The 25921-nt window shown below is 39.4% G+C and overlaps 1 protein-coding gene across 1 annotated transcript in view; it reads right to left on the reverse strand.

Annotated features, from left to right (window-relative positions):
* Nucleotides 1–25682, reverse strand: part of PLCH1 (phospholipase C eta 1) — a 237967-nt gene extending 212285 nt beyond the window's left edge. Inside the window, exons 1-2 of the mRNA XM_032631291.1 lie at nucleotides 25633–25682; nucleotides 3297–3415 (exon numbers count right to left, since the gene is read on the reverse strand). Coding sequence (XP_032487182.1) covers nucleotides 3297–3375 — 79 coding nt within the window. The 5' untranslated portion in view covers nucleotides 3376–3415; nucleotides 25633–25682. The remainder of the gene's footprint in view (nucleotides 1–3296; nucleotides 3416–25632) is intronic.
* Nucleotides 25683–25921: the final 239 nt, after the last annotated feature.

Consider the following 25921-nt stretch of genomic DNA (forward strand, 5'->3'; position numbering starts at 1 on the left):
AGTCACCTCCAAGTAGGAACTCAAATGTTTGAAAAAAGCTTATGTGCATTAGAAATTGGATATATATAAATTGTAAATACACTGATAACAGGTTTAAGAATATGTGTCCCAGGTCAGAAAAAAATGCTGCAATTCACGACAGCCAAGAGAAAGAGCTGAGGGTACAGGTAATTTTCAAATAAAAATAATTCATGAAAATATAAGCCATTAAAGCAAGGTTCATACTACACAAATTATTCTTTGCCCAAGTTTTTTCTCTATATCAAACATGTTAAAACAAAAGCCAACTAGAGAAAACCTCTGGCAATTGGCTTCTTTGATAGGCTCAAAATCCCTTTGGATTCAAGATTCCCTAAAAATCCGGGCAAAGGCCAGCACAAGTGGGAAATACAAAAACAGCTCATCATAATGCCTACCAGGGGTCCTCTCCTGACTGACACAGAATTGTCAATTCAATCAGCTCATTTCTGTTGCCTAGTACCCACAGTTTCCTACCTTTTCCAGGTATTCCATTTCTACATCAGGACTGTTGCGAAGATGAGAGGAGATAAAAGACCGGGTAGAAACAGACAATTAGTGTTATTCTGTTACTCCAATTTGGGTTGGGAGATTGTGGGTAATTTTCTACATTGTTTCCAATGAGAACCTACCTCCTCTATACCCAGAAGGGGAGGCTATGAATGTGTCTTATGAACTGTGAAACAGTATACAAATACTACATTTTAATTTTTACTTTTATTGACCCCCTACTGCCCACCTAGTCCTCTTTTTAAGGTGGTTCCTTTCTCCTGGGAATACCGCTTAAGTCTGGCTAGCACAATTTGCACATCTGAGTCTGCATATTCTAAAAGTCTATTATCTTGCAGAGGAAATGGTTCTTTTCTGTTTATAATGGAGGGGTTTTATTTCTTTTTGTTTGGCTTGATTTGGTTATGTAAGGAGAGTTACCAGCAGACCAGGAGAATCCCCTCTAAAAGAAATCTGACCTTTCTAACTCAACATGTCCTGTCTTTTCTCATAAATGTTTAGAAATCATCTACAAAGATGTTATCACTAGTGCTCCCTTGGCTTAAAATATACCAAGACTCCTCACAGTCCTCCATAAAGTTAAATAAATTCCTGTCTTCACAGACATTACTTTTCTGCAGAAGTAAATACAGTGGAAGAGCAGAGGCATCGTTCTTTCCTGAATTACATATCCTTTGGCATAGAGATCCAAAATGATATTTTAACTATCAGAAATACTGAAAGCTACTGCTTTATTATAAATGAACAGAATCATAATTCTAACTGGCTTTAGCCCTTTTAATCTTGGGAAGATTTGATATCTCTAAATCTTCTCAAATGAGTAATTCTTCAACGTAAGTAGCCAAGTCATATTTTAAGTATTCTACTGCCCTCTTGTGAATCTCATGTTCAGAGACAAGATAGCTCACAAAATACATACAGCAACTGTAATTCTCAGAAATACTTCAATGGAATCTCAGAGACTAGAACTAGGAAGAACCTAAAAAATCATCGAGACCAGCACACTCATTTCACAGACGAGAAAACTGAGATCCTGAAGGATTATATAACGTAGTCAAGATCAGACATGGCTAGTTAATAGCAGAGCGAATACTGTTGAATAGAACTTAAACCTCTCAGAGTGTTAATTTTTCTATTAAAATGGAGGTGCAGCCTGGAAAAAAAATAGTGGGGCTTTGGAGTTAAGCAGACACGAGTTTGATTTTAGATCACCACTTCAACAACCTCCCCAAACCTCTGTTTCCCCATCCATAAAATGGGATGAATAACTAACGCAAAGGTGCTGAAAGGATTCAATAGGATCATGTTCCTCAAGCCCTCAGCAAAACTATCAGCAATACAGTAATTCACTAAGTGGTAACACAGCTGTAACAATACATAGGAAATTGTTTTTAAGTTGTTATAGCCTTTGAGATCTCTGGACAAAGGTATTCTAAAATAATGAATAAATAAACTCTGAACTTTTTCAAAATTGGCACAAAACTTGGAAAAAATAAAGCTAATTTTTCTAACTCCTGTGTTTCTTTATCATATTTATTCTTCTTTTTTTTTTTTAATACAAGTAAATTTGTAACAGAAAGCACCACACAGCAAACACTGTGTGAGAGATGAAGCAACAAACAGGGTCCTTAGACGAGGTTCACAGGAAAACAAAGCAGAACTCAGTGCCAGCGTGTTAAGTCACTGTCTCCTTTGCTAAGAGGCTGTCGCCGCTGCAATGCCAAGAGAGCCAGCCTGGATGGGTAGAGGCTAGAATTTTAGATCTGACCTTGCTAATAACTGGCTATGCCAACTTGGGCTGGTCATTTCATCTCTGCTTCCCTTTCTTGCCCTGTAAATGAAGGCATCCTCTACGGAGTAAAGTCCGATAGTGAGGTGGCATAATGAACGTGAAAAAACATTGTAAGATGTGCTTTAACAAAGTAAGTAGGGTTAAGTTTGTTATCTTAAACTTAATCTAAAGCAATTAAAAAAACAGTAAGTCTGCACTAAATTGGGGAAGAAAAACCAAACTTAGAAAGTTGAAGGCAGCTTAGATGAAGGATTCTGTTCAGCAGCGCTCCACTTCTCATGAAATCTCCCTCTTCCCTCTACGATTCCACCAGCTCTTAATGGAGATTACTCCAAAAATTCTGCCAACACATGAATCTCTGACTCTTAAGTAAATTTCACTCAAGGGCACCCTGATATCAGGATTGACAGAGCTTATCCCTGGCTGTATAACACAAAACAAATATGCCAGCAGGGTAAAGGCAATTCATCTTAGTTTGCCATGAAAATGACTAATGTTGATTATTCTCTGATTTACAGCTGCAGTCATCCACCCTGATAGTTATGGTTAAGTGCACTCATCTGCTCTGTTTTTATATGGAGCCTGATAGAAGGCACACACCATGCTGGTTATAAGCCCTGATTGATGATCCACCGATATTAACCGAGCACTACCTATGGGTCTAGCTCCCCCAATTTCAACCATCGGAAAGGGATATTACTGGGGTTGACAGTGTAGTAGAAGAGGAAAGGCACTGACATAAACTAACCTGAGAGGTAGAAAGTAACGATGCTGTTATGGTTGCTGAGGGGCGGCACACAGCTTGCAACTCTGCGGAATGAGTCCAGTGGGGATTCTTGGGTAATTTTTCATCAACAAGTTAACTCAGGCTCTTGGTTCAACCCAACAATCATACCACATTTGCATCCAGAGTGCTGGAATAAAAGTGCTCTCAGAAACAAAAGATCCGCCTACAGGAGTAGAAAAGGCAACTCACCGTGAAACAGACTGTTGTCCACCAGAAAATGCCTGCAGTACTGCACACAGTTCCTTTTCTCCAAGTTCCAGTAACTCATTGTCAGAAGATTTCTGGCACAGCATCAAAACAAAATTGCTCTGTCAAGGGAAAAGGAAGGACACAAAAATGAAGAAGGCGGAAGTCACACGCTCACGCTGGCCGCCTGACGCCGTTAGTCCCCAGGCCTCAGCGGGCAGCACGCAGGCCTCACACCTTCCCCACGTGGGGAGCTGGAATGCCCCAGGCCCCAAGAAATTCCCCACAAGTCTTCCCACTGGATAGAAGGTCACTTAACATACCACAACAGGAGCTTTTTCTAATAGCACCTGAAGGGGCTCAAAGTTACCGTTGTCCTGGGGGGGAAAAAAATCAATCCACCAATGGAGAACAAGTTTCAGAACTGGTTTATGTGCTCCAGGCTTTGCCCGCACTCAGCCAGGACTCAAACCAGTCAATGCTGGTAGCTTTTCAGGAAATCTCAGTTGCAGGCCGGGAGGGGACTAACAGGAGGATGACTGACATTCCCAGTTTCCGACTTCTGTGTCAGCACCAGTCTGGTGGACTGCATACCTGACCAATCCAGGGAAATCTTGGAAATTATAATGGCATCCATGTAGCCATGGGCCAGGCAAACACAGTAACAAAGGCTGCCTCCCTCTCTTGGACTCACTATGGGTGCCCATTTAGAGCCCCTAGGGCCTGCCTCTGCCCCCTGTAACCAGAGCCAGGTGAACAAGCAGTGGGCCTGCTCCTCCAGAAGGTTTGTCCCTCCACGGACAGAGAAACACAGTGCTAACCAGAGCAAGGACTTGAAAAGCAGAGATGCCAGCTGATGAATTAGACTCCTCCAAAAGCTGGTGTGCATAACCCCAAACAAGGCTCCCTTTGTTCACAGGATCTGGCTAAAGCAACTTTTCAGAATTCCATCTTCTTTTCTGGTCACAGAATAAAGCCAGACAAAACCAAGCAAGGCTGGCATGAAGGAAAATCCACAGGTGGGAAACAATTTGTCATCTGTCCTATTAAAGCAATCTAGACTTTTGTAAAGGCACTCCAGGATGGAGTCAGTACTGAAAAAAACAAATGATCAGAGCTGTGCCTATTCATTAATGGAACCACAATTGGTGTAGGTTCCTAAAGCTTCTGCCAGAGCTTCTCCTTGGCTCCCTAAGCCTCATTCTTCCACCCTCCCCTACCTGTAACCTATCCTACCTTTTCTCAGGCTCCGGGAGACCTGACCCCCCCCTCCTTCTTCTAACCCCACCCCCACCTGGCTAAATCTGGCTGCTTCTCCCACTCCCTGGGGCTGAGGGTGAGTCCCATCACACCAAGATACAATCACTCACGGAACCAACTGTAAAATAAGATAGAAAACAGGTGATTATGGAGACAACCCTCCCTGCCCCCTCCCCACCCAGTATTCCATACTACAAGGATTTCTCTCAAAAAGTATTTTAGGTATACAGTTAGATATGCTCAGTTTTGTTTTTTTTTTTAATTTTTTTTCTTTTTTTTAATTTATTGGCTGCGTTGGATCTTTGTTGCTGCGCATGGGCTTTCTCTAGTTGTGGTGAGCGGGGGCCTACTCTTTGTTGCGGTACACAGGCTTCCCACTGCGGTGGCCTCTCCTATTGTGGAGCACAGGCTCTAGGCATGAGGGCTTCAGTAGTTGTGGCTCGTGGGCTCCAGAGCGCAGGCTCAGTAGTTGTGGCACACGGGCTTAGTTGCTCCGTGACATGTGGGATCCTCCTGGACCAGGGTTTGAACCTGTGTCCCCTGCATTGGCAGGTGGATTCCCAACCACTGTGCCACCAGGGAAGTCCCGATATGCTCAGTTTTTAAAAAACTCAATATTGAAACTCGAAAAAAAATTTTTCCTTGAAAATCCCCTCTTCCCTCATTTCATGTCTCTCTCCTGGAATGACCACTTTTGCTTGGTGTGAATCATTCCAGTCTTTTTTATGCATTTATTTATACATATATTCATGTATTCGATTTTGAAGACATGTTTTTAATAAGAATACTTTTCAAGAATTGGAAATAATTTTCAGTAATATCAGTAGTAACTATTTCCTACAAAAGTATATTCATGATTTATATTAGAAATATTTTACAAAAAAAAATATTTTAGGTTACACAGAATTAAGGAGAACTGTCTGTATTCATGCTAACTTTTCCTTAGTAACTTGATCTTATGGTTTCATGTGTCATTCTTCTTTTTATTAACATCTTTATTGGAGTATAATTGTTTTACAATGTTAGGTTAGTTTCTGCTGTACAACGAAGTGAATCAGCTATATGTATACATATATCCCCATATCCCCTCCCTCTTGTGTCTCCCTCCCAGCCTCCCTATCTCACCCCTCTAGGTGGTCACAAAGCACCAGCTGATCTCCCTGTGCTATGCAGGTGCTTCCCACTAGCTATCTATTTTACATTTGGTAGTGTATATGTCATTGTTACTCTCTCACTTTGTCCCAGCTTACCCTTCCCCCTCCCTGTGTCCTCAAGTCCATTCTCTACGTCTGCGTCTTTATTCCTGTCCTGCCCCTAGGTTCATCAGAACCATTTTTTTTAAGATTCCATATATATATATATATATATATATATGTTAGCATACGGTATTTGTTTTCCTCTTTCTGACTTACTTCACTCTGTATGACAGACTCTAGGTCCATCCACCTTACTACAAATAACTCAATTTCGTTTCTTTTTATGGCTGAGTAATATTCCATTGTATATATGTGCCACATCTTCTTTATCCAATCATCTGTCGATGGACACTTAGGTTGCTTCTCATGTGTCATTCTTTATTTTGCCCTCTCTGTTCATTCTCAATCCAAGGAAGGTTAGCGGAATCAGAAGATGAAAGAATAAGGTGCTTTTGTGTATAATCAACAAAACACAAGCACATACCTGACTCTCACTTGGCCCTTCCTTTTAACCAGATGAATGGAGAGAAGAGGATGTTAGAGTCTGTGACTCACCCATGCTGCTAGGAAAAAGCAGCAGTGGGACTTGAAATCGTACCTTTGGATTACAAACTCTTCTAGGTAGGTGTTTTTAAGAAGAGAGGACTCAGTTTAAATGGTTGAACTAGAACACAAAGGTATAAGTAATTGAACCCTATGGTCTCCAGGCTGTGTGCCCCCTATTTTGGTTAATCACGGGCGTGTCTTACCTCCCCTGGTATCTGTTTGCTGCTGAAGGGCAGACAGTAAGCCACCCGAGTGCCAGACCTGAGCTGTGCACACACTACAGGCCCTCGGTAAACGTCAGTGATGTCCTTGTTCTATGCCGCATTTCCTGGATTCCCTCCAGTATGAGACTGAAGGAAGGAAGTGCCCACACTGGCCTCCAGAATCACAGCAAATGATTTCAAAATTGAGAGATACTGGAGGTGGAGGTAATGAATGGAGTCAGTGGGGCTGAGGCAGGGGAAGAGACAGCTGTGCAATAGAGCCAATCTCAGCCACAACCAGATTTAGATGAACCAGCGGCCCAGCACTCACTAAGGGGAAGCATCTGAAAGGGACCTTAGAAACGAGCTCAGACAAACCCCACATGGTGTAGCCAGAAGGAAACTGAGGCCCAGAAAGTAGGTGTAACTTGCAAGATAGCACTGCTAGGTAGCTGTTCGAGAAAGCTGGCAGGAACCCCAGGCTCAGCAGTACCAAAGCAGGGATCTTTTGAGTGTTTCATGATCCCATTTGTGTGAACATAATGGGTGAAAATAGCCACTAAAATATACTTTCATTGATTTAATATTTGCTATTTAATATATGTTACATTTGGAACTCTTTATAGAACATACAGATCCCCAATCCTTGTAAATTAATAACTGACAGTGACTAAGGAACATCGGGCAGAGAAACAACTCATTATTAAGACTAGTTTCAGGGGCTTCCCTGGTGGCGCAGTGGTTGCGAGTCCGCCTGCCGATGCAGGGGACGCGGGTTCGTGCCCCGGTCGGGGAGGATCCCACATGCCGCGGAGCGGCTGGGCCCGTGAGCCATGGCCGCTGGGCCTGCGCGTCCGGAGCCTGTGCTCCGCAACGGGAGAGGCCACAGCAGTGAGAGGCCCGCGTACAGCATAAAAAAAAAAAAAAAAAAAAAAAAAAAAAAAAAAAGAAGACTAGTTTCAAATTCTGCCTTCAGAACAAGGTTAATATGAACTTTTTTCGTGGATGGTAAAGTTATAGGAAATGTTATATGTATGTAATTTACTTATCTTTAATAATTTCTTTTTATCCATTTTTAGAACTTGAAACATGCAGAAAAGCTAAAAAAAAAAACTTATAAAGTGATATCACCACCCAAAGACAACTACCATGGATACTGTGGTCTTTTTTTTAAACAAACTAGATCCTATTAATTTGAAGCCTTTTTTCTTTTCACATAAATAACATATTGTGACATTCTAGCCATATCAATAAATATACTTCTACAGAATACATATGTGATTTGAAAAAGCGTAATCAGCTCTACTCAAAACCTCCAAATTCCAAAAACTCTAAAGCAGCAACAAGAAATAAAAGAAGACAAGCAAGTATGCAGAGGATTCATCAGATGAACTAAAAATATCTAAAAAGTTGAAATGTTCCTAAGCCCATTTTTTAAAAATTTTATTTATTTATTTTTGACTGTGTTGGGTCCTCATTGCTGAGCATGGGCTTTCTTCTACTTGCGGAGAGGAGGGTCCACTCCTTGCCGCGGTGCCCGGGTTGCTCACTATGGTGGCCTCTCCCACCGTGGAGCACAGGCTCCAGGCGCGTGGACCCCAGCAGCCGTGGCACGTGGGCTCAGCAGCTGCAGCTCGCAGGCTCCAGGGCACAGGCTCAGCAGCTGTGGTGCACGGGCCTAGCCGCTCCACAGCATGTGGGATCTTCCTGGACCAGGGCCTGAACCCTTGTCCCCTGCATTGGCAGGCAAACTCCCAACCACTGCGCCACCAGGGAAGCCCCCCAAGCCCATTTTATAAGCGATTAGTAACTTTTATAACATTCCACATTTCTTTATTTTTGCCATTTTTTTCTATAGATACATGACCAAAGTTGCCAGTGTCAAACCACAGACCAGACATAAACCTGTGGCGGCAGGACACCATGAAGAAAGAAAATATTAGAAATTCGAGGACACTTTTCACCAAGAAAAGCAGGAACAATTTTGATTAATAAGAATTTGTCAATGCGTTTAAAACTCCACAAAGGAAAGAGAAATCCTTCACAGCAACACCCACTCATTTTAACTAAAGCCCCCTAAGAAAAAACACACAATGGCAGCCACCTACTGGTTGTCCCCCTGCTTCCTCTGGTTTTCCTCTAGGAAACATCTTCTCCCACTTTCTTTCCATGAGACTTAGCTGGTGTCAGCTCCATCCCTATTCAGGTGAGGATGTGGTTTAGGTCTGACAAAGCTGAGCACTGCCTCCCCCAGGCCATACAAGTACAGATGGTGCACATAGCCCACCTAATTCGGACCACTGACTCAGGCATGGATGTCTGTCTGAACTGTTGGAGAAAAGAAACTTTTTCTGTTGGACTCAAGGTTGTGAGGTTGTGAAGTTGTGAAGCCTAGAAACCTAGAACTCCTGGCAGCCATCTTGTTACTACAAGAGAAGAAAAAATCTATGTGGGACTGGATTCAACCCAGAGGAATGAAGATAAACTTGGTCCTACTGATATCATTTAAGGCACAGCTGAAGCCAGATCTCTGCCTGTACTTTTTAGTTAAATGAGCCAGTACATTCCCTTCCTTGCTTTGTTTAGTTTTGTTTAAACCATATTGAGTTGGGTTTACTGTCACTTGCAACCAAAGAGTTCTGACTGATGAAATGTGTCAGCAAATCAGAGTAAAGAGAGCCCACAGGACAGTCATGAGCTCTCTTTTTTGGTTTCATCTCTAACAGTTGACTCACTGGGGGACCTTGGGCCAGGTTTTTTAGCTGGTCCTCTGAGTTGCAAAATATGACTCCATATTTACTTGGGCTTTCCCTAGGGATATGCCGCATTCAAGTCCTTTGTTTTGGTAGTAAAGGATTCCCTCACACCCCTTGAAGGTGTATTTAAGCAGAGCAAACCCTGAAATCTTTTCTTCTTTAGAATTCTCTTAATTGTTTTTACATGTGAGGCAAATCTATATCACTGCTTTAACATGAGTTTTATGGAACACTACAAATCTGCTCAAGCCACTTGAATGGCTTAATAAAAGACAAACTATTCAAGTTCATATATGGAAATCAGAGTTCTAACAAAGGAAAAGGAAGAATAGGAGAATCTTAAAAGACAACTTTGGGGAAGGGGGAATATATTCATATATGTGTATGTATGTGTATATACACACACAAACACACTTTTTTTTTTTAAGTACAGGGATTTGTTACTACATGCTATCTCCACCTCTTCACCTACTGTGACTGCTACTACCACAGCCAATTCTTCTCTGGCACCCCTCTTCCATAAAAACCAACACTCCCACTCCCACTCTTTTATATTCTTTCTTTCTTAAAAATAATATATTATTTGGGCTTCCCTGGTGGCGCAGTGGTTGAGAGTCCGCCTGCCGATGCAGGGGACACGGGTTCGTGCCCTGGTCCGGAAGGATCCCACATGCCACGGAGCGGCTGGGCCCGTGAGCCATGGCCACTGAGCCTGCACGTCCGGAGCCTGTGCTCCCCAATGGGAGAGGCCACAACAGTGAGAGGCCCGTGTACCGCAAAAAAAAATAATATTATTATTTGTAAATCATTTTATGTTTCATACAATATTTCCATTTCTATCTTGTATTTTTAAAAAAATGATCCTTACAATAGCCCTTTAAGTCATGCATCATTAAGCATGAGTTCAAAGAGGCTAATAGGAAATAGTAGGTTGCAAATTCATGTCTTCTGACTCCAAATCCACTGTCCCAGTCCCAGGGCTACACTCTGTCCAGCCGTGTTTCCTCCCTGACACTCCTTCCCTATGGAAAGAACCTAGAGTTGTATTACTCATAATATACAAGGTATAATTCTTCTCATATCCACCACTCAATCCAACTCCACTATGGGTCAATGAAGGGGAAGAGTCAGAAGAAGGAGAAGAGATGACTAAATGAAACATTACTTATTCAAAATATACCTACCTTGTCCCTCCAGCCAGGAGACTTTGGAGTATACAGACTGGAGGGGATCCAAGCAAAGTGTCAGTTCTTTGAGAATCAAATGGTGGGAGGTTTCTTTGCAATGAAATTTGAGTGAGCTATTTGGACCAAGCTCAGAAACACCAAGGCCAGATTTTCGAGCCAGAAATCATTGTGAAAACTATCTGAGGGGTTCATGTGCTTTCCAAATTGCTAACAACAGGGAGGAAGGCTATAGCCGGAAATTAAAACAATGCATAAACTCACCCTGCTGTTGGAAAAGGAGTAACTGCTTCATGGGATGCAGTAAGGCATCAAAGGACAATGGGAAAATGTCTGACTGGATGTCAAGAGGCCAGAGTTGCAGCCCAGTCCGCCCTCTGACTAAACAGTGTCAGGTAAATCTCTTCACTCCCCTGCGCTCGGGCTGCGTCATCTTTGGAACAAAAGACGAGTGGTGGTGAATGAGATGCTCTCTCAGAGCTTCCAAACTTAATATTCTACATTAATAAGGACTATGGGCAACCCGTACCCCCGACTAATATCTCCATCATTCAGCTGTAATTATAAATTAAAATAGCCCTGAGAAACCACAGAGTTAATTCCCATTAGTATACCCTTTAACTCATATGGAGAAGTGATTTCCTTCTCCTTAAGCCTCGCTGAGAGACAAAAGACATAACTAATATGCTCTGACAGCAATGTTCATACAACAGGAAGTGCTTAGAAAGAGGAAGGCAGAGGGGAAAAGTCCCCAAACTGTGTCCTGCACCTCACAGCCTCTGACACAACACGTTTGGGAATTTCTGCACCAAGTTCTCTCTAATGGTTGAGAATTCAAACTCAGTCCAGTTAAAAGCTAAGATTTCAAAGACAGCTGCTCTTCTCTCACTTCTCCACTAATTTTAAGACAAACAAATCAAGAGACTTACACAGCGCAGGGATGGGATGGGAGGGCCCACGGCTCCTGTCCCTGGACCAGGCCTAGACGAACAGGTTCTAAAGCAGCTCAGACGCCTGGGTCAGAAGGCCCTGGTCAGAGGGGCCCCACTCCACTCCGCAGATGGCAGGTCACTATCCTCCCCTCCCCCTTCATAAACTCCCTCCCCCACTTCCCACAGGTTTCCAAGCACTGCCAAACTGGTTGTTAAAGGGCTCTGCAAACAGCTTAATTCCATAGCTAGCCCCCTCCCAGCTATGTACACACAGGGAAAGAAATGAAAGGGTACTTTGTTCATTTTTTAAGGCTCACAGCGGACACCACTAAACCCCAAGTTCCCGGTGTGTTTTCTTTAAGCCATCAGGAGCTGAAAATGTTCTGAGCTAAGTTGAGCAGTGAGATACAATCACCCTCCAAAGATACATGGATGCTTCATTTGAAAGGGCTGGTTTCAAGTATATAATAATAGGTATCCAGTGCTTGAAAGAGTTCATACCTTTTGGTTCAGTAATTCAGCTCCTGGAAATATATCAAAAAGAAATCTTTAAAGATACGAAAATGTATACACAAAAAATATTCACTGCATCATTTTTTATGATGCAGAAGAATTAGAGCACTAAATAGTCAGCTACTGGGGTAGCACTGAATGTAGGCTAGATATTAACAATTGTGTTCTGTAAAAACTTTGTAAGTGAACATGGAAAATGCTCATGATATGATGCTATGTGAAAAAATAGGATACAGTATGTATCAACCATCAAAAGCAGTATTGCATAGAATAATGGATCTTCATCTTAAGAAACAAAGTGCTTTTAATATTTTACCACTAAGTGTAATGTTTGCCATAGGTTATTTGTAAATATTCTTTGTGTTAAGAAAACTGGCTCTATTCTGATTTTCTGAACAGCTTTTTGCATAATTTGATATTAAACGTTATAAGACATTTTCTCTGCATCTACTTAGATCATAAGATATGTCTCCATTAATCTGTTAATATGAATTTTTTAAATCAACCCTGCAATCCCAAGATAATACATTGTGAACAAATTGGATTTATCTTTTTAACACATTGCTAGATTTGGCCTTCTCAGGTTTTTTTTTTTTTTTTAATTTATTTATTTTATTTATTTGGGCTGTGCTGGGTCTTAGTTGCCGCACTCGGGATCTTTAGTTGAGACATGTGGACTTCTTAGTTGCGGCATGCATGTGGGATCTAGTTCCCTGACCAGGGATTGAACCCCGGCCCCCTGCATTGGGAGCGCAGAGTCTTACCCACTGGACCACCAGGGAAGTCCCGGCCTTCTCAGGTTTTACGATTGTTACATGTATATTTCTAAGTAAGTCTGGCCTATAATTTCCATTTCTCATATTGTTCTTGACAAGTTTTTATACTGAGGTTATCACAGCTTCAAAAAATATATTTCTATTCCCTGGAATGATTTATGCAAGTTTGAAATTATTTTTTCCTTGAGTGCTTGGTAGAACTTGCTCATAAACCCATCTAAACCTAGACCTTCCTTTATGGAGAAATATTTGACTAATAGCTTATTTAATTTAAAAATTATAGAATTATTCAGCCTATTTTTTCTAATTGAGTTTTAATAAGTTATACTTGTCTAGAAAGGTATTCACTTCCTCTAAGCTTTCAAATGTTTTAGCATAATGTATTTCATAACTTTTTTTACTATCTACACCTGCTTTCCACTCCTAATATTGTTTAGGAATATTGTGCCTCTCTCCTTTTGAAATCGGCCTCACCAGGTGTTCATCAACATTACTAGCTTTTACCAAGAGCCAAACTGTATCATTTTTGATCCTTTCCATTGAATAATATGGAATTATTATTTCCTTCCATCTATTTTCTCTGGGTCTACTTTGCATCTTTTTCTAACTCTTCAACTTCAACATCTAGCTAATTTTCAGGCTTTCTTCTTTTCTAATATAAGCATTTATACATGCTTTAGCTGCTTATCCCCACCCCAAGTCTTGACCCAAAATATTTTTGTTATCATTCAGTTAAAAATATGTTCTGATTTCCACTGCAACTTCTTTGATCCAAAGGTCATTTTGAAATATATTTCTATAATTATTCATAGTCATCTTTTGTTATCAGTTTCTAGCTTAACTGCACTGTGATCACAGATCTGGTCTGGCTGATACCAATCACTGTTTGCTGTTAAGACAACTATGATGACATAGTTTGAGGTCACTTTTTGTAATGTTCTATGTGTGTTTGAAAATAATGTGTATTCTGCAGTTTTGAGATGCAATGACCTTCACATGTCTATCAGCTCAAACTTACTAACTGTATTGCTCAAATCTTGTGTGTGGTAGCTGACCTTTTCCCCTCTTTATCAAGTACTGATGAAGTATATTTAAATATCACTAGGAAGGGAATTCCCTGGTGATCCAGTGATTAGGATTCCATGCTGTCACTGCCGAGGGCCTAGGTTCAATCCCTGGTTGGGGAACTAAGATCCCACAAGCCACGCGGCATGGAAAAAAAAAAAAAATCACTGGGACTATATGTTTCCCATTGTAGTTCTCTCAATTTTTGCGTAATATATGTTGAGACCACGTATTAGAGACCACGTTTTGCGTTATACTGAGACCATGTTTACAAATCACAAAAGGTTTTTCTCTGATGAGTTCAAACTTTTGAACCAATATGACCTTCTTTTATCTCTAAAAATGCTTTTGACATTTAAAGTCTATTTCATCTGATATCAATATCGCCAGCTTTTAGTTTTGATGTTAATAGTGACAGCTTTTAGTTTGTAATCACTCATTTATCTTTTTCTATTATTTTACCTTCACCTTTCTGTACCCTTGTGTTTTAGACATGTCTTTTATAAACAGCAAATAGCCGAATTTTCATTTTTCATCTAGTCTAACAATCTTTGGTTTCTTTATAGTTGCTAATACATTGGATTTTATTTCTACATCTTATTTTGTGTTTGCTACTAGTCGCCTATTCTATATTTCTTTTCTCAACTTTCTTGACTTCAGATTTAATAGTTTTCTCATTTCAATTTTCCCCGTTGGAAAGTTATTCATTCATTCTTTTACTAAATTTTAGTGGTTGCCCTAGAAATTTTAACAGGTACACTTTACTTATCAAAGTATAAATTTAATCTGTATCTTTAACTTCCTCCCAAACTATACAGGAACTTTAAAAGATATTGACTCCTTCTGCTTCTCCAATTTATTTATGTCACTTATTTTACCTAGTTCCCACTGAAGACATGATTACTACTTTATACAGTCAATGTGTGTTTTACTTACAAATTTTCCTTTTCTTTGTTCATTTCTTGTTTCTGAGACATTCCATCTGGTAATAATTTTCTTCTGCCTGAAATGTATCCTTTTTGTGAGGATCTGCTAGAATTCTAGGGTTTGTTGCGGTTTTTTTGTTTGTTGGTTGGTTGGTTTTAAGTCTGAGAGTCTTTGTCTTTGCTTTTTAAAGATATTCTTAACGAAAACTGAATCCTAAGCTGATAGTTAATTTCTATCAGGGCATGAAATTTAATATTCTACTGTCTTCTGGCTTCTATTGTCACACCGTCAGGATAATTTGTCATGTCTTTGAAAATAAGCTGCCTCTTCTCTCTGACCTTAAGATCTTCTCTTTATATTTTGTGTTCTGCAATTTAATTATATTTTGTCTGTGTGGATTTTTCCTTATCCCGAATGGAATTCAGATGACTTCATGAATATGGAAAGTGATACTTTTTATCAGTCCTTGAGAACTGTCAGTCATTATCTCTTTAAATGTTGCCTCTTCCCATTTTCTCTCTTCTTCTGAAATTATAATTAAACATATTGAGTCTGAATTCTCTGTCTTCCACATTGATTAACCTTTATTTTGGGGTTTTCATTGTCTTGCCACTCTGTTGCTATCTGAAAATTTTCTTCAGATCTATCATTCAGTTGACAATTTCCCTGTTCAGCTTGGGTTAATCTGTTCACTGAGTTATTTTTTCCCCAAGTTCTATAATATTTGGTTCTTTCTAAAATCAGCTTGGTTAGACTTCAGAGTTTCTGGTTCTCAGCTTAAATCTTGTGTTTAGTGATTTTTTTCAAACTATGAGATGCTAATTTTCCTTCTATTGGGTAGGACAAAAGGTTCATTCAGTTTTTTTCCTTAAGATGGCTCTAGTAGCACTTAGATGCCTTTAACTTCATTTGAAACAATTTTGTTAAATTGTATGCGATAGCTGTCATATCAGTGTGCATTTAAAAAAAAGACTTATCTAATAATTAGTGATGTTAAGCATCTTTTCATGTGCCTCTTGCCCACCTGTATGTCTTCCTTGGTGAAATGTCTATTTAGGTCTTCTGCCCATTTATTATTATTTTTTTTTTTTTTTTGCCGTATGCGGGCCTCTCACTGTTGTGGCCTCTCCCGTTGCGGAGCACAGGCTCTGGACACGCAGGCTCAATGGCCATGGCTCACAGGCCCAGCCGCTCCGCGGCATGTGGGATTTTCCCAGACCGGGGCACGAACCCGTGTCCCCTGCATCAGCAGGCAGACTCTCAACCACTGTGCCACCAGGGAAGCCCCTGCCCATTTTTTAATTGGATTGTTTTTTTTGATATTGAGCTCCATAAGCTGGGTGTATATTTTGGTGATAAATCCTTTGTCTGTTGTTTCATTTGCAAATATTTTCTCCCATTCTGAGGGCTTTCTTTTCATCTTGTTTATGGTTTCCTTTGCTGTGCAAAAGCTTTTAAGTTTAATTAAGTCTCATTTGTTTATTTTTATTTCCATTACTCTAGGAGGTGGGTCAAAAAAGAGAGAAATGCAAATCAAAACTACAATGAGGTATCAACTCACACCAGTCAGAATGGCCATCATCAAAAAGTCTAGAAACAATAAATGCTGGAAAGGGTGTGGTGAAAAGAGAACCCTCCTGCACCATATGTGGGAATGTAAATTGATACAACCACTATGGAAAACAGTATGGAGGTTCCTTAAAAAACTAAAAATAGAATTACCATATGACCCAGCAATCCCACTACTGGGCATATACCTTGAGAAAACCATAATTCAAAAAGAGACATGTACCACAATGTTCATTGCAGCATTATTTACAATAGCCAGGACACAGAACCAACCTAAATGTCCATCAACAGATGACTGGATAAAGAAGATGTGGCACATATATACAACGGAATATTACACAGCCATAAAAAGAAATGAAATTGAGTTATTTGTAGTGAGGTGGATGGACCTAGTCTGTCACACAGAGTGAAGTAAGTCAAAAGGAGAAAAACAAATACCATATGCTAACACATATATATGGAACCTAAAAAAAAAATGGTACTAATGAACCTAGTTGCAGGGTAGGAATAAAGATGTAGACAGAGAATGGACTTGAGAACATGGGGTGGGAGGGGGAAGCTGGGGCAAAGTGAGCTTAGCATCGACATATAAACACTACTGAATGTAAAATAGTTAGCTAGTGGGAAGCAGCAGCATAGCACAGGGAGGTCAGCTCGGTGCTTTGCGATGACCTAGAGGGGTGGGATAGGGAGGGCAGGATGGAGGCTCAAGGAGAGGATATGGGGACATATGTATGCATATGGCTGATTCACTCTGGTGTACGACAGAAACTAACGCAATATTGTGAAGCAATTATACTCCAATAAAGATCTATTAAAAAATAAAAAATTTTAAAGGCATCAAAATTGGTGAATTTTTATAGCCATTTTAATATTGAAGATGGCAGAAAAAAGCAACATTTTCCATATATTATGCTTTATTATTTCAAGAAAGGTAAAAATGCAACTGAAACGCACAAAAAGATTTGTGCAGTGTATGGAAAAGGTGCTGTGACTGATCAAATATGTCAAAAGTGGTTTGTGAAGTTTCGTGCTGGAGATTTCTCGCTGAACGACGCTCCATGGTCGGGTAGACCAGTTGAAGTTGATAGCGATCAAATTGAGACATTAATTGAGAACAATCAACGTTATACCACGAGGGAGATAACCAACATACTCAAACTATCCAAATCAAGAACTGAAAATCATTTGCACCAGCTTGGTTATGTTCATCGCTTTGATGTTTGGGTTCCACATAAGTTAAGCGAAAAGAACCTTCTTGACCGTATTTCCTCATGCGATTCTCTACTGAAACGTAACGAAAACGTTCCACTTTTAAAACAAATTGATGGGCGATGAAAAGTGGATACTATACAACAATGTGGAATGGAAGAGATCGTGGGGCAAGTGAAATGAACCACCACCAACCACAACAAGGGCCAATCTTCATACAAAGAAGGTAATGTTGTGTATATGGTGGGATTGGAAGGGAGTCCTCTATTATGAGCTCCTTCTGGAAAACCAAGCTATTAATTCCAACAAGTACTGTTCCCAATTAGACCAACTGGAAGCAGCACTCAATGAAAATCGCCTAGAATTAGTCAACAGAAAACGCATAATCTTCCATCAGGATAATGCAAGACCGCATGTTTCTTTGATGACCCGGCAAAAACTGTTACAGCTTGGCTGGGAAGTTCTGATTCATCTGCCATATTCACCAGACGTTGCACCTTCAGATTTCAATTTATTTCGGTCTTTAAAAATTCTCTTAATGGAAAAAATTTCAGTTCCCTGGAAGACTGTAAAAGGCACCTGGAATAGTTCTTTGATCAAAAAGATTAAAAGTTTTGGGAAGAAGGAATTATGAAGTTTCATGAAAAATGGTAGAAGGTAGTGGAACAAAAGGGTGAATACACTGTTTAATAAAGTTCTTGGTGAAAATGAAAAATGTGTTTTATTTTTACTTAAAAAACAGAAGGCACATTTTGGCCCACCCAGTCATTTCATTGGTGGGGATTCTTTGAAGTCTAGGATAAAAATAGATTCTTCCAAAAGAAGGGGGAAAATTGGTGTTCGCTCAGTACTAGGGACACTTGCAATGTAGGAACTCTTTAAATCAAATTTTCATCTTGAGGTTTTTCTGACCACCTAGTTATTATGATTCCAGATGCAAATCTGTATTAAAGCTGGCTCAGGATCACAAATTCTCAGGACCAAATAATCAGGGTCTGCTCAGAACCAAGATTTTTGAAAGGTGATTTTCCTTACAATATTATAGGGTTAGAAAGAAGGTAGATAATTATTTTTATTTTTGTTTTTATTCTAATTCACCCTTACAATGAGGGAGAAGCCCTTTGAAGTCCTAGCTTTATGACCAAATGGTCCCTTCTCAGATGTTTTAACTTTATCTCTTGTCCCTTGTGCCCTCAGGCCATGAAAGCAGAAGTTCAAGTTAACCTGGTTTGGCAAATGTCCTCAAGGCAAAAAGCCAGCTTCATTGCTCAGTAGACCCCTCTTCACTTAGCATTTAAAGCCTGAATATTCATTACTTTCTTACAGGTTACTGCACTTAAGAAAATAATCTTTCTTCTGTACCCAACATATTCAAATTGTTTCATCGGGAGTATCAGTGAACTATATTGCTAGAAACAGAATTCAACCCTGGGAATTCACATTCAAAGCCACAGAACCTTGCAATCTGACAGTCAAATCAGGACCTGATCTAACCCAAAAGCTTATTAGGCTCAGTGCCTGCTAATTTGTAATAACGGCTGATACTTTTTAGCACTTCCTATGTGTCAAGTATTGTGGTAAATATTTTACGAAACAATATTTTTTTCATCTTTACAGTGATCCTAAGGGCTAGGTATAATTATTATCCCCATTTTACAGATAGAGAAACTGAAGCACAGAGAGGTTAAGTAGTTACCTAAGGTCCACAGCTATCAAGTGACAGCACTGGTACTTGAACTAAATAAAAATTAACGTCAGTGATTACACTCTTAAGATCTACGTAATTTTGCTCCCTAATAAATAATGAATATAAGACAGGGAAAGAGAAAAAAGACAATAAAAGAAAGAGAAAGGGAGCGAACGCACTACTAGGTATGGCAAACTCAGTAATGAGATCCAGACTTTTCAATGTACAATCTTTTCCAATTCCCTATGTTCATGTAAGGGTTGAGATATTTTTCATCTTTCTAAAAATATATTCCTTCACTTTAAAAGTGGGCACGAAGTGCAGATTGGAAATTAAAACTACATTGAGAAAAAAAACACTCAAAGGAATGACTGTTTGGTAATTAGATTTCAACTCTCAGTGGCCATCAGTCTTGAAATCCAGCCCAATATTAACACCTTTGATCATATATGAAGACTATTCCTGATGACACACTGACATCCAAAAAATCCTTGATTTATACTAGTTGTCTCTAAACCAGTGATTCCATACTTTTTGAATATTAGAAATGGACTTCAGAATAGCTCCACCCACAATTCCCTCATATATAAGGATGCCCAAAATTCAGTCTCAGAAATGGCAACCCCCAGAGAAGGGCAGATCCCCCAGCTTTCCCAAGTTCATCTTACCCTCTCTCCTGTCCACTTCCCTACCCACCAGTGAGAGAAGGGAGCTTATCACAAGGAATGTGTTGGATTCCCAACTTTGCCTGCTTTCCCTAACCCTTCCACCGAGCAATACGCCCGGCTCCAACAGGAGATCTGCCTTGAGCTGGGCAACTAAACCTCCAGGCAATACCTTCTCTCCTTCCCAACCACAGCAGGGTAAGGGAAGTGTCCCCCTTTTTGTGTTCAAAAATAGGATCTCAGGACCCCTTAATGTGCAAAAAGCTATAATCAAATCAATTTATGAATCAAATAACCCACAAGTATGCTCTGGGCTCTACTATACGTACTGAGGGGAGGGAGAGATGCCTAAACACTGTCCCAGTCATCAAGAAGCCAACGATCTAGATGGGACAATAGTGCATAGATAGAAACAAAAGATTTATATAAAACTTGCACAGGAAAAGGCAGAATGTATGATTGGTGGCAAATGAAGCATACTGTAAAGGTTCAAAGAAAAGAAACCAAGGCTGTCAGGAAAGAGTTCCTGGACGGTGGGAGCATAGAGCTAGATCTCAAAAGATCAGTAGTTTTAAAAGAGGGAGGATGAGATGGAGGGGAACAGGAAGGGCAGTTTAGTAGGAAGGCACTGTGAATGCTCAAAATACTGCTCAGTTATCAAGGTAAAAATTACTAATTTACATTGTTAATATGATGTTTAAATACATTGTGATAGGGAATTCCCTGGCTGTCCAGTGGTTAAGACTCTCCCCTTTCACTGCTGAGAGCACAGGTTTGATTCCCTGGCCAGAGAACTAAGATCCCACAAGCTGCATGGTACAGCCAAAAAAATAAAAAAATACATTGTGATTATAACAAAGTATATATAAGGAAATTGGCAAAAATAACATTTCACCAAGAATGCCTAAACATAACTTATTCAGAATATAAATCCCACAATAGGCCTCTCTTTAAAAGGATGGTAGGGATCAAAGACAATTTTGCAAACATTTCAGCCTAAGACAATGGTGGTAAAATTAAGAATTAAAGTTTAGTTTCTCTAAACCAGCAGAGATGTTAACTTGCTAACTGTTCAACAGAGAACTTATATCAATGCAAATATAAGAATATCAGAAATTATAAAAAGGACAAGTAAAAGGTCCTAAAAGCAATACAGAAGGAGATGGGATATTAAACCTAATTTGTTCATATAAATTCTCAAGTTCAAAAGAACAGCAAAAAAATCTAGTCAAATATTTTGAATTGTGGAAACCCAGCTTTGTTTTTCATGTGCCGTATCCTTAATTTTTAAGAAGCTCTGGGGAAAAAAATCCGAAGCTGATAGAGGTAGCCCAAGTTAAATGCATCTAACACATTTCGTGTTAACTTACTCTTTTCAAGCTTATAAGTTCTTGATTCTTTAAGTCTAGGTAATAAACAGCCTGTTTGAAGTTGACATCTGATGAAAGGTGTCATAGAAAGCATTAATGAGAAAAAATAGGGAAATAAAACCCAAGCAGTATTACAAATTCCTCAAATGGAATTTATAGTGTGGATTTGATGTTTTCTTCTTAAACTAGAACAAAATAGATTATAGACACAGAAACTAACTCCTGGTTATTTGTCACTGGCCTATATGTTTTCTATTATATTCTCTTGCATAGTTTCCTTCCATTGAATATCTAATATGTTCCCACTAAAATCATAGGAACCAGACTGAGACACTATTCTAGTGGCCAGGTCTTGGTTCATGGCCACCCTCAGAATCCTCCATTATTCCAAAAGAATCTCGTCCACATTCAAGGAAGAGCAGGGTTCTCCTGAGTGTCCAAACAAACACAATCAGAACCCACCTAAGTCTGAACGCTCAACATTTCTTCTTTCCTTCAGTAATGCTAGGACACAAGAACCTATACAGCCACAAGAGACAATAAGGAATTCAAGTTAGCTTCTATCCCAGGCAGTGGAACCAAGCAGTGCTACAGCCAAGCCCAGTGTTGACACCGTCCTGCCAGGACTGGAGATACTTTTGGATTCCAAAGACACCAACTCTCCCAGACCTGGGGAGATGAGTGAAATATTGGAGACTTGGAAGAAAGTGTGAAAAGCAACTAAATGCTTATCATATAAGAAAAGTAAGTGTGCTGACTCTGATCCTCTATCAGGCAGTGATCTGAAACCTATTCATTTGTCTCTTCAAAACTGATATTTTAATCTATAATAGAAAGAATGAAGTGACACCTTCTACTCTGAGGCTCTGCTCAAAATGGAAATTTGTAAAGTTACCCGTAAGTCAATACGAGAAAAGCAAGTTTTATCTATATCAAGATGGTAATTTTTTACCCATCAGGTTAGCAAAAATCAAGAAGTTTAATGACAAACTGTATTGGTGAGGGTGTGGAGAAATCGTCATGTAATACATTTCCGATAAGGGTAAAAATTGTACAAATTCTACTGAAGTCAATTTGACGATATTTATCAAAATTACAAACGTATATACTTTTTTTTTTTTTTTTTTTTTTTTTTTTTTTTTTTTTTTGTTTTTGTTTTTTTTTTTAGAGGTACGCGGGCCTCTCACTGTTGTGGCCTCTCCCGTTGCGGAGCACAGGCTCCGGACGCGCAGGCTCAGCGGCCATGGCTCACGCGCAGCCGCTCCGCGGCATGTGGGATCTTCCCGGAGCGGGGCACGAGCCCGTGTCCCCTGCATCTGCAGGCGGACTCTCAACCACTGCGCCACCAGGGAAGCCCCATACAAACGTATATACTTTTGACTCAGCAATCCCACTTCCAAAAATATATTCTATAGCCATACTTGAACATGCAAACAGTGTATATATAGAGTTATTTACTGTACCATTTTTTCAAAAGATCAGAAGCTACCTAATTGTCCATTAATCTGATTAAATTTTAGTATATCCATACATTGGAAAATAGGTGGCCCTTAAAAAGAAATCCAGAATAGCCAACATAATACTGAACAAAGTTGGGAGACTGAAACTATCCTACTCAAGACTTACTCTAAAGCTACAGTAATCAAGACAGTGTGGTATTGAAGAAAGAGTAGATAAATAGGTCAATGGAACAGAATACATAGCCCGGAAATAGACCCACATAAATGGAATCACTGATATTTTACAAACAAGCAAAGGCAATACTATGGAACAAAGACAGTTCTTTTCAAAAAAAATGGTGCTGGAACAACTGGACATCCACATGCAAAGAAACGAATCTAAACATAGTCCTTATACCCTTCACAAAAATTAACTCAAAATGAATCACAAACCTAAATTTAAAACACGAAACTATAAAACTCCTAGAAGATAACATAGGAAAAATATCTAGATGACCTTGGGCATGGTGGTGACTTTTTAGATACAACAACAAAGGGATGATCCATGAAACAAAGAATTGGTAAGCTAAACTTCATTACACCTTAAACCTTCTGCTCTGTGAAAAACAATGTCAAGAGAATGAAAAGACAAGCCACAGACTGGCACAGAATATTTGCAGAAGACACATCTGATAAAAGACTATTATTCAAAGTACACACAGAATTCTTAAAACACAAAAATCCCACCTGATTTAAAAATGGGCCAGAAACCTTAACAGACACCTCACCAAAGATACAGAGACGTCAAAGAAGCATACGAAAAGATGCTCTACGTGATAAATCATCAGGAAATGCAAATTAAAACGAGATACGATTACACACCTATTAGAATAGCCAAAATCCAGAACACTCACACCACAAAATGTCGGTGAGGGTGTAGAGCAACAGGAGTGCTCCTTCCGTGCTGGTGGGGATGTAAAATGGCACAGCCTCTTTGGAAGACAGTTTGGCAGTTTCTTACAAAACTAAACATATTCTTACCACACGATCCGGCAGTTGCACTCCTTGGTATTTACACAAAGGAGATGACAACATATGTCCACACAGAAACCTCCACATGAATGTTTATAGCAACTTGATTCATAATGGCCAAAACTTGGAAGTAATCGAGATATCCTGCAGTAGGTGAAGGCAGAACACAAGATGTTTAGGGCAGTGAAAACACAGTGTATGATATCACAATGATGGATACAGGTCATTACACATTTGTCCAAACCCACAGAATGCACAACACCAAGAGTTAACTGTAATGTAAACCATGTAATCTAGGTGATTATCATGTGTCAAAGTGGGTCATCAATTGTAACAAATGCACCATTCTGCTGGGGGTTGTTGGTAATGGGGTGTCTATGAATGGGTGGGGCAGGGAGCACATGGGAAAGTCTGCACCTTCCCTTCAATTTTGCTGTGTACCTACAACTGCTTTTTTCAAATAAAGTAAAAAGAAAAAAGAATTAAGAAGCTCTATGTGCTAATATGGAATGATATAAAAATATATTGTTACAAGAAAAAAATGCAGAATCATATGGATGGTGCATTACCATTTGATTCTTAAAAGGAAGAAAGCATCCATATGTATTTGCTTGTATATATATATCTTTTTGAAAAAATACATAAGAAACTAATAACACTATTGGTCTATTAAAGAACTGGATGGCTGAAGAACAGAGGTGAGAGAATTTTCACTAAATGCCCTTTTAGCTTTAAAAAAAACTTACACATGAGAATGTATGATCTATTCAGTTATTTTCTAGCAAAAGTTACAGAGTAATAAGAAGAATTTTGTGAGGAAAGAATGTTTTATTTACTTCACCAAATTTGAGATGAGAAATTTTCAAGAAAGTGCTGAGAGCTGACGCTGACTTGAGTTTTTGCTTTTGATTGAAACTGGACACTAAATAGATTTCACATTTCTCTTTTGACAAGTAAAAAAGAAGTTGGTACACAGTTTGTGTTCACTCTCTTCCAAGACTGTATTTTAATGATTTACCCAGTAAACAGAAAACTACTTCCAATTCACAACCTATTTCAAACAAGAAAAGCTGTGGCTCACAATAAAACATTTGTACACAAGTTTTTTTTTCCTTGTTCAATTTGAGAAGAAAAGATTCCTCCGACATTCACATTCAGACACTGCTCAGCAAAATAAAATCATCACATTATAGGGATTTCTCTATGGGTAAAAAAAATGGGGTGGGGTGTGGAGGGCTTTCTGGGCTTCACTCCATAAACACACTGCCAGCATAAGACCGGTTTAGTGACTCAGGAGTGGGACAGGTCTGATTCCCATTGGCCCACTGAGTCTGGGGGCAGCCAATACCTGATGCTCTATGAGAGGGAAGAAAACCATGAAAATTCAAAACAGACCTCCCCAAGCCCTGTTATTGAAATCCAGTGTTAAAAAAACATTTAAAAATGACTAAAAAAAAAAAAATTACTAAACGTGAAATTTGAGACTTAAGATAGTGAAAAAGAGAATTTCTCTTCTTTGAAATCACTTCCCAGTTTCCTACTTCTACCACTTAGGACCCAGGAGGTGGTTACTTATTTCTTTATTATTGAAACCCAAGTATTGTTTTTCTTACTTTAATTTTACTTATTAAGTTTCAAAATCTAAAGGCATAATAAAGGTATACAATGAAGAGTTTACCTCTGGTATCTGTCTCGCAACTAACATTAGTTTCTAGTGTACCCTTCAAGAAATATTCTATATGCATGGAAGAAAAGCCTCCCTTCTTTTCTCAACCCTCCCTTTCTGTTTTACACAAATGGTTGTATGGAACCAACAGTCTTTACATTGAAATAAAAATCAAAGGATCTTTTCATAATACTAACTCCTTTTTCTATAAAGAAATCTTTTTTTAAAAAAATTTCTTTTCAATCCCATATCACTCAAAGTCAAGAAACAGTTGCTTGGCAAAAAGAAATAGGAGGTCTAGAGAACTAAATAACATACAATTACACAGCAAATCAACTCACTTAACTTCTGGTCCAGGATTCTGACCCCTGAAAAAAAACAGGTCTTCAAAGTTCCCACCCGAGGTTCCGCTAGCACTCCACGAGAGCTGTTCCAAGATCCAGAGGCTCCTTCAGTTAAATTGAAGAGGGAGAGAAGAGGAAGTGGGAAGCTGAATTCAAATGTTTGGTTCTGGCGGACTAGCAACAAGGAAGTGAAGGCAGATCTAAGAGAAACCATGATTGCCTTAGATCAGTTAATCAGTAACTCACATGCGATAGCACCAAACTCGATCTTTCTGCCTTCCAGTGG

This window comes from Phocoena sinus, chromosome 4, assembly GCF_008692025.1.
Source record: "Phocoena sinus isolate mPhoSin1 chromosome 4, mPhoSin1.pri, whole genome shotgun sequence".
In the NCBI taxonomy this organism is placed as follows: domain Eukaryota; kingdom Metazoa; phylum Chordata; class Mammalia; order Artiodactyla; family Phocoenidae; genus Phocoena; species Phocoena sinus.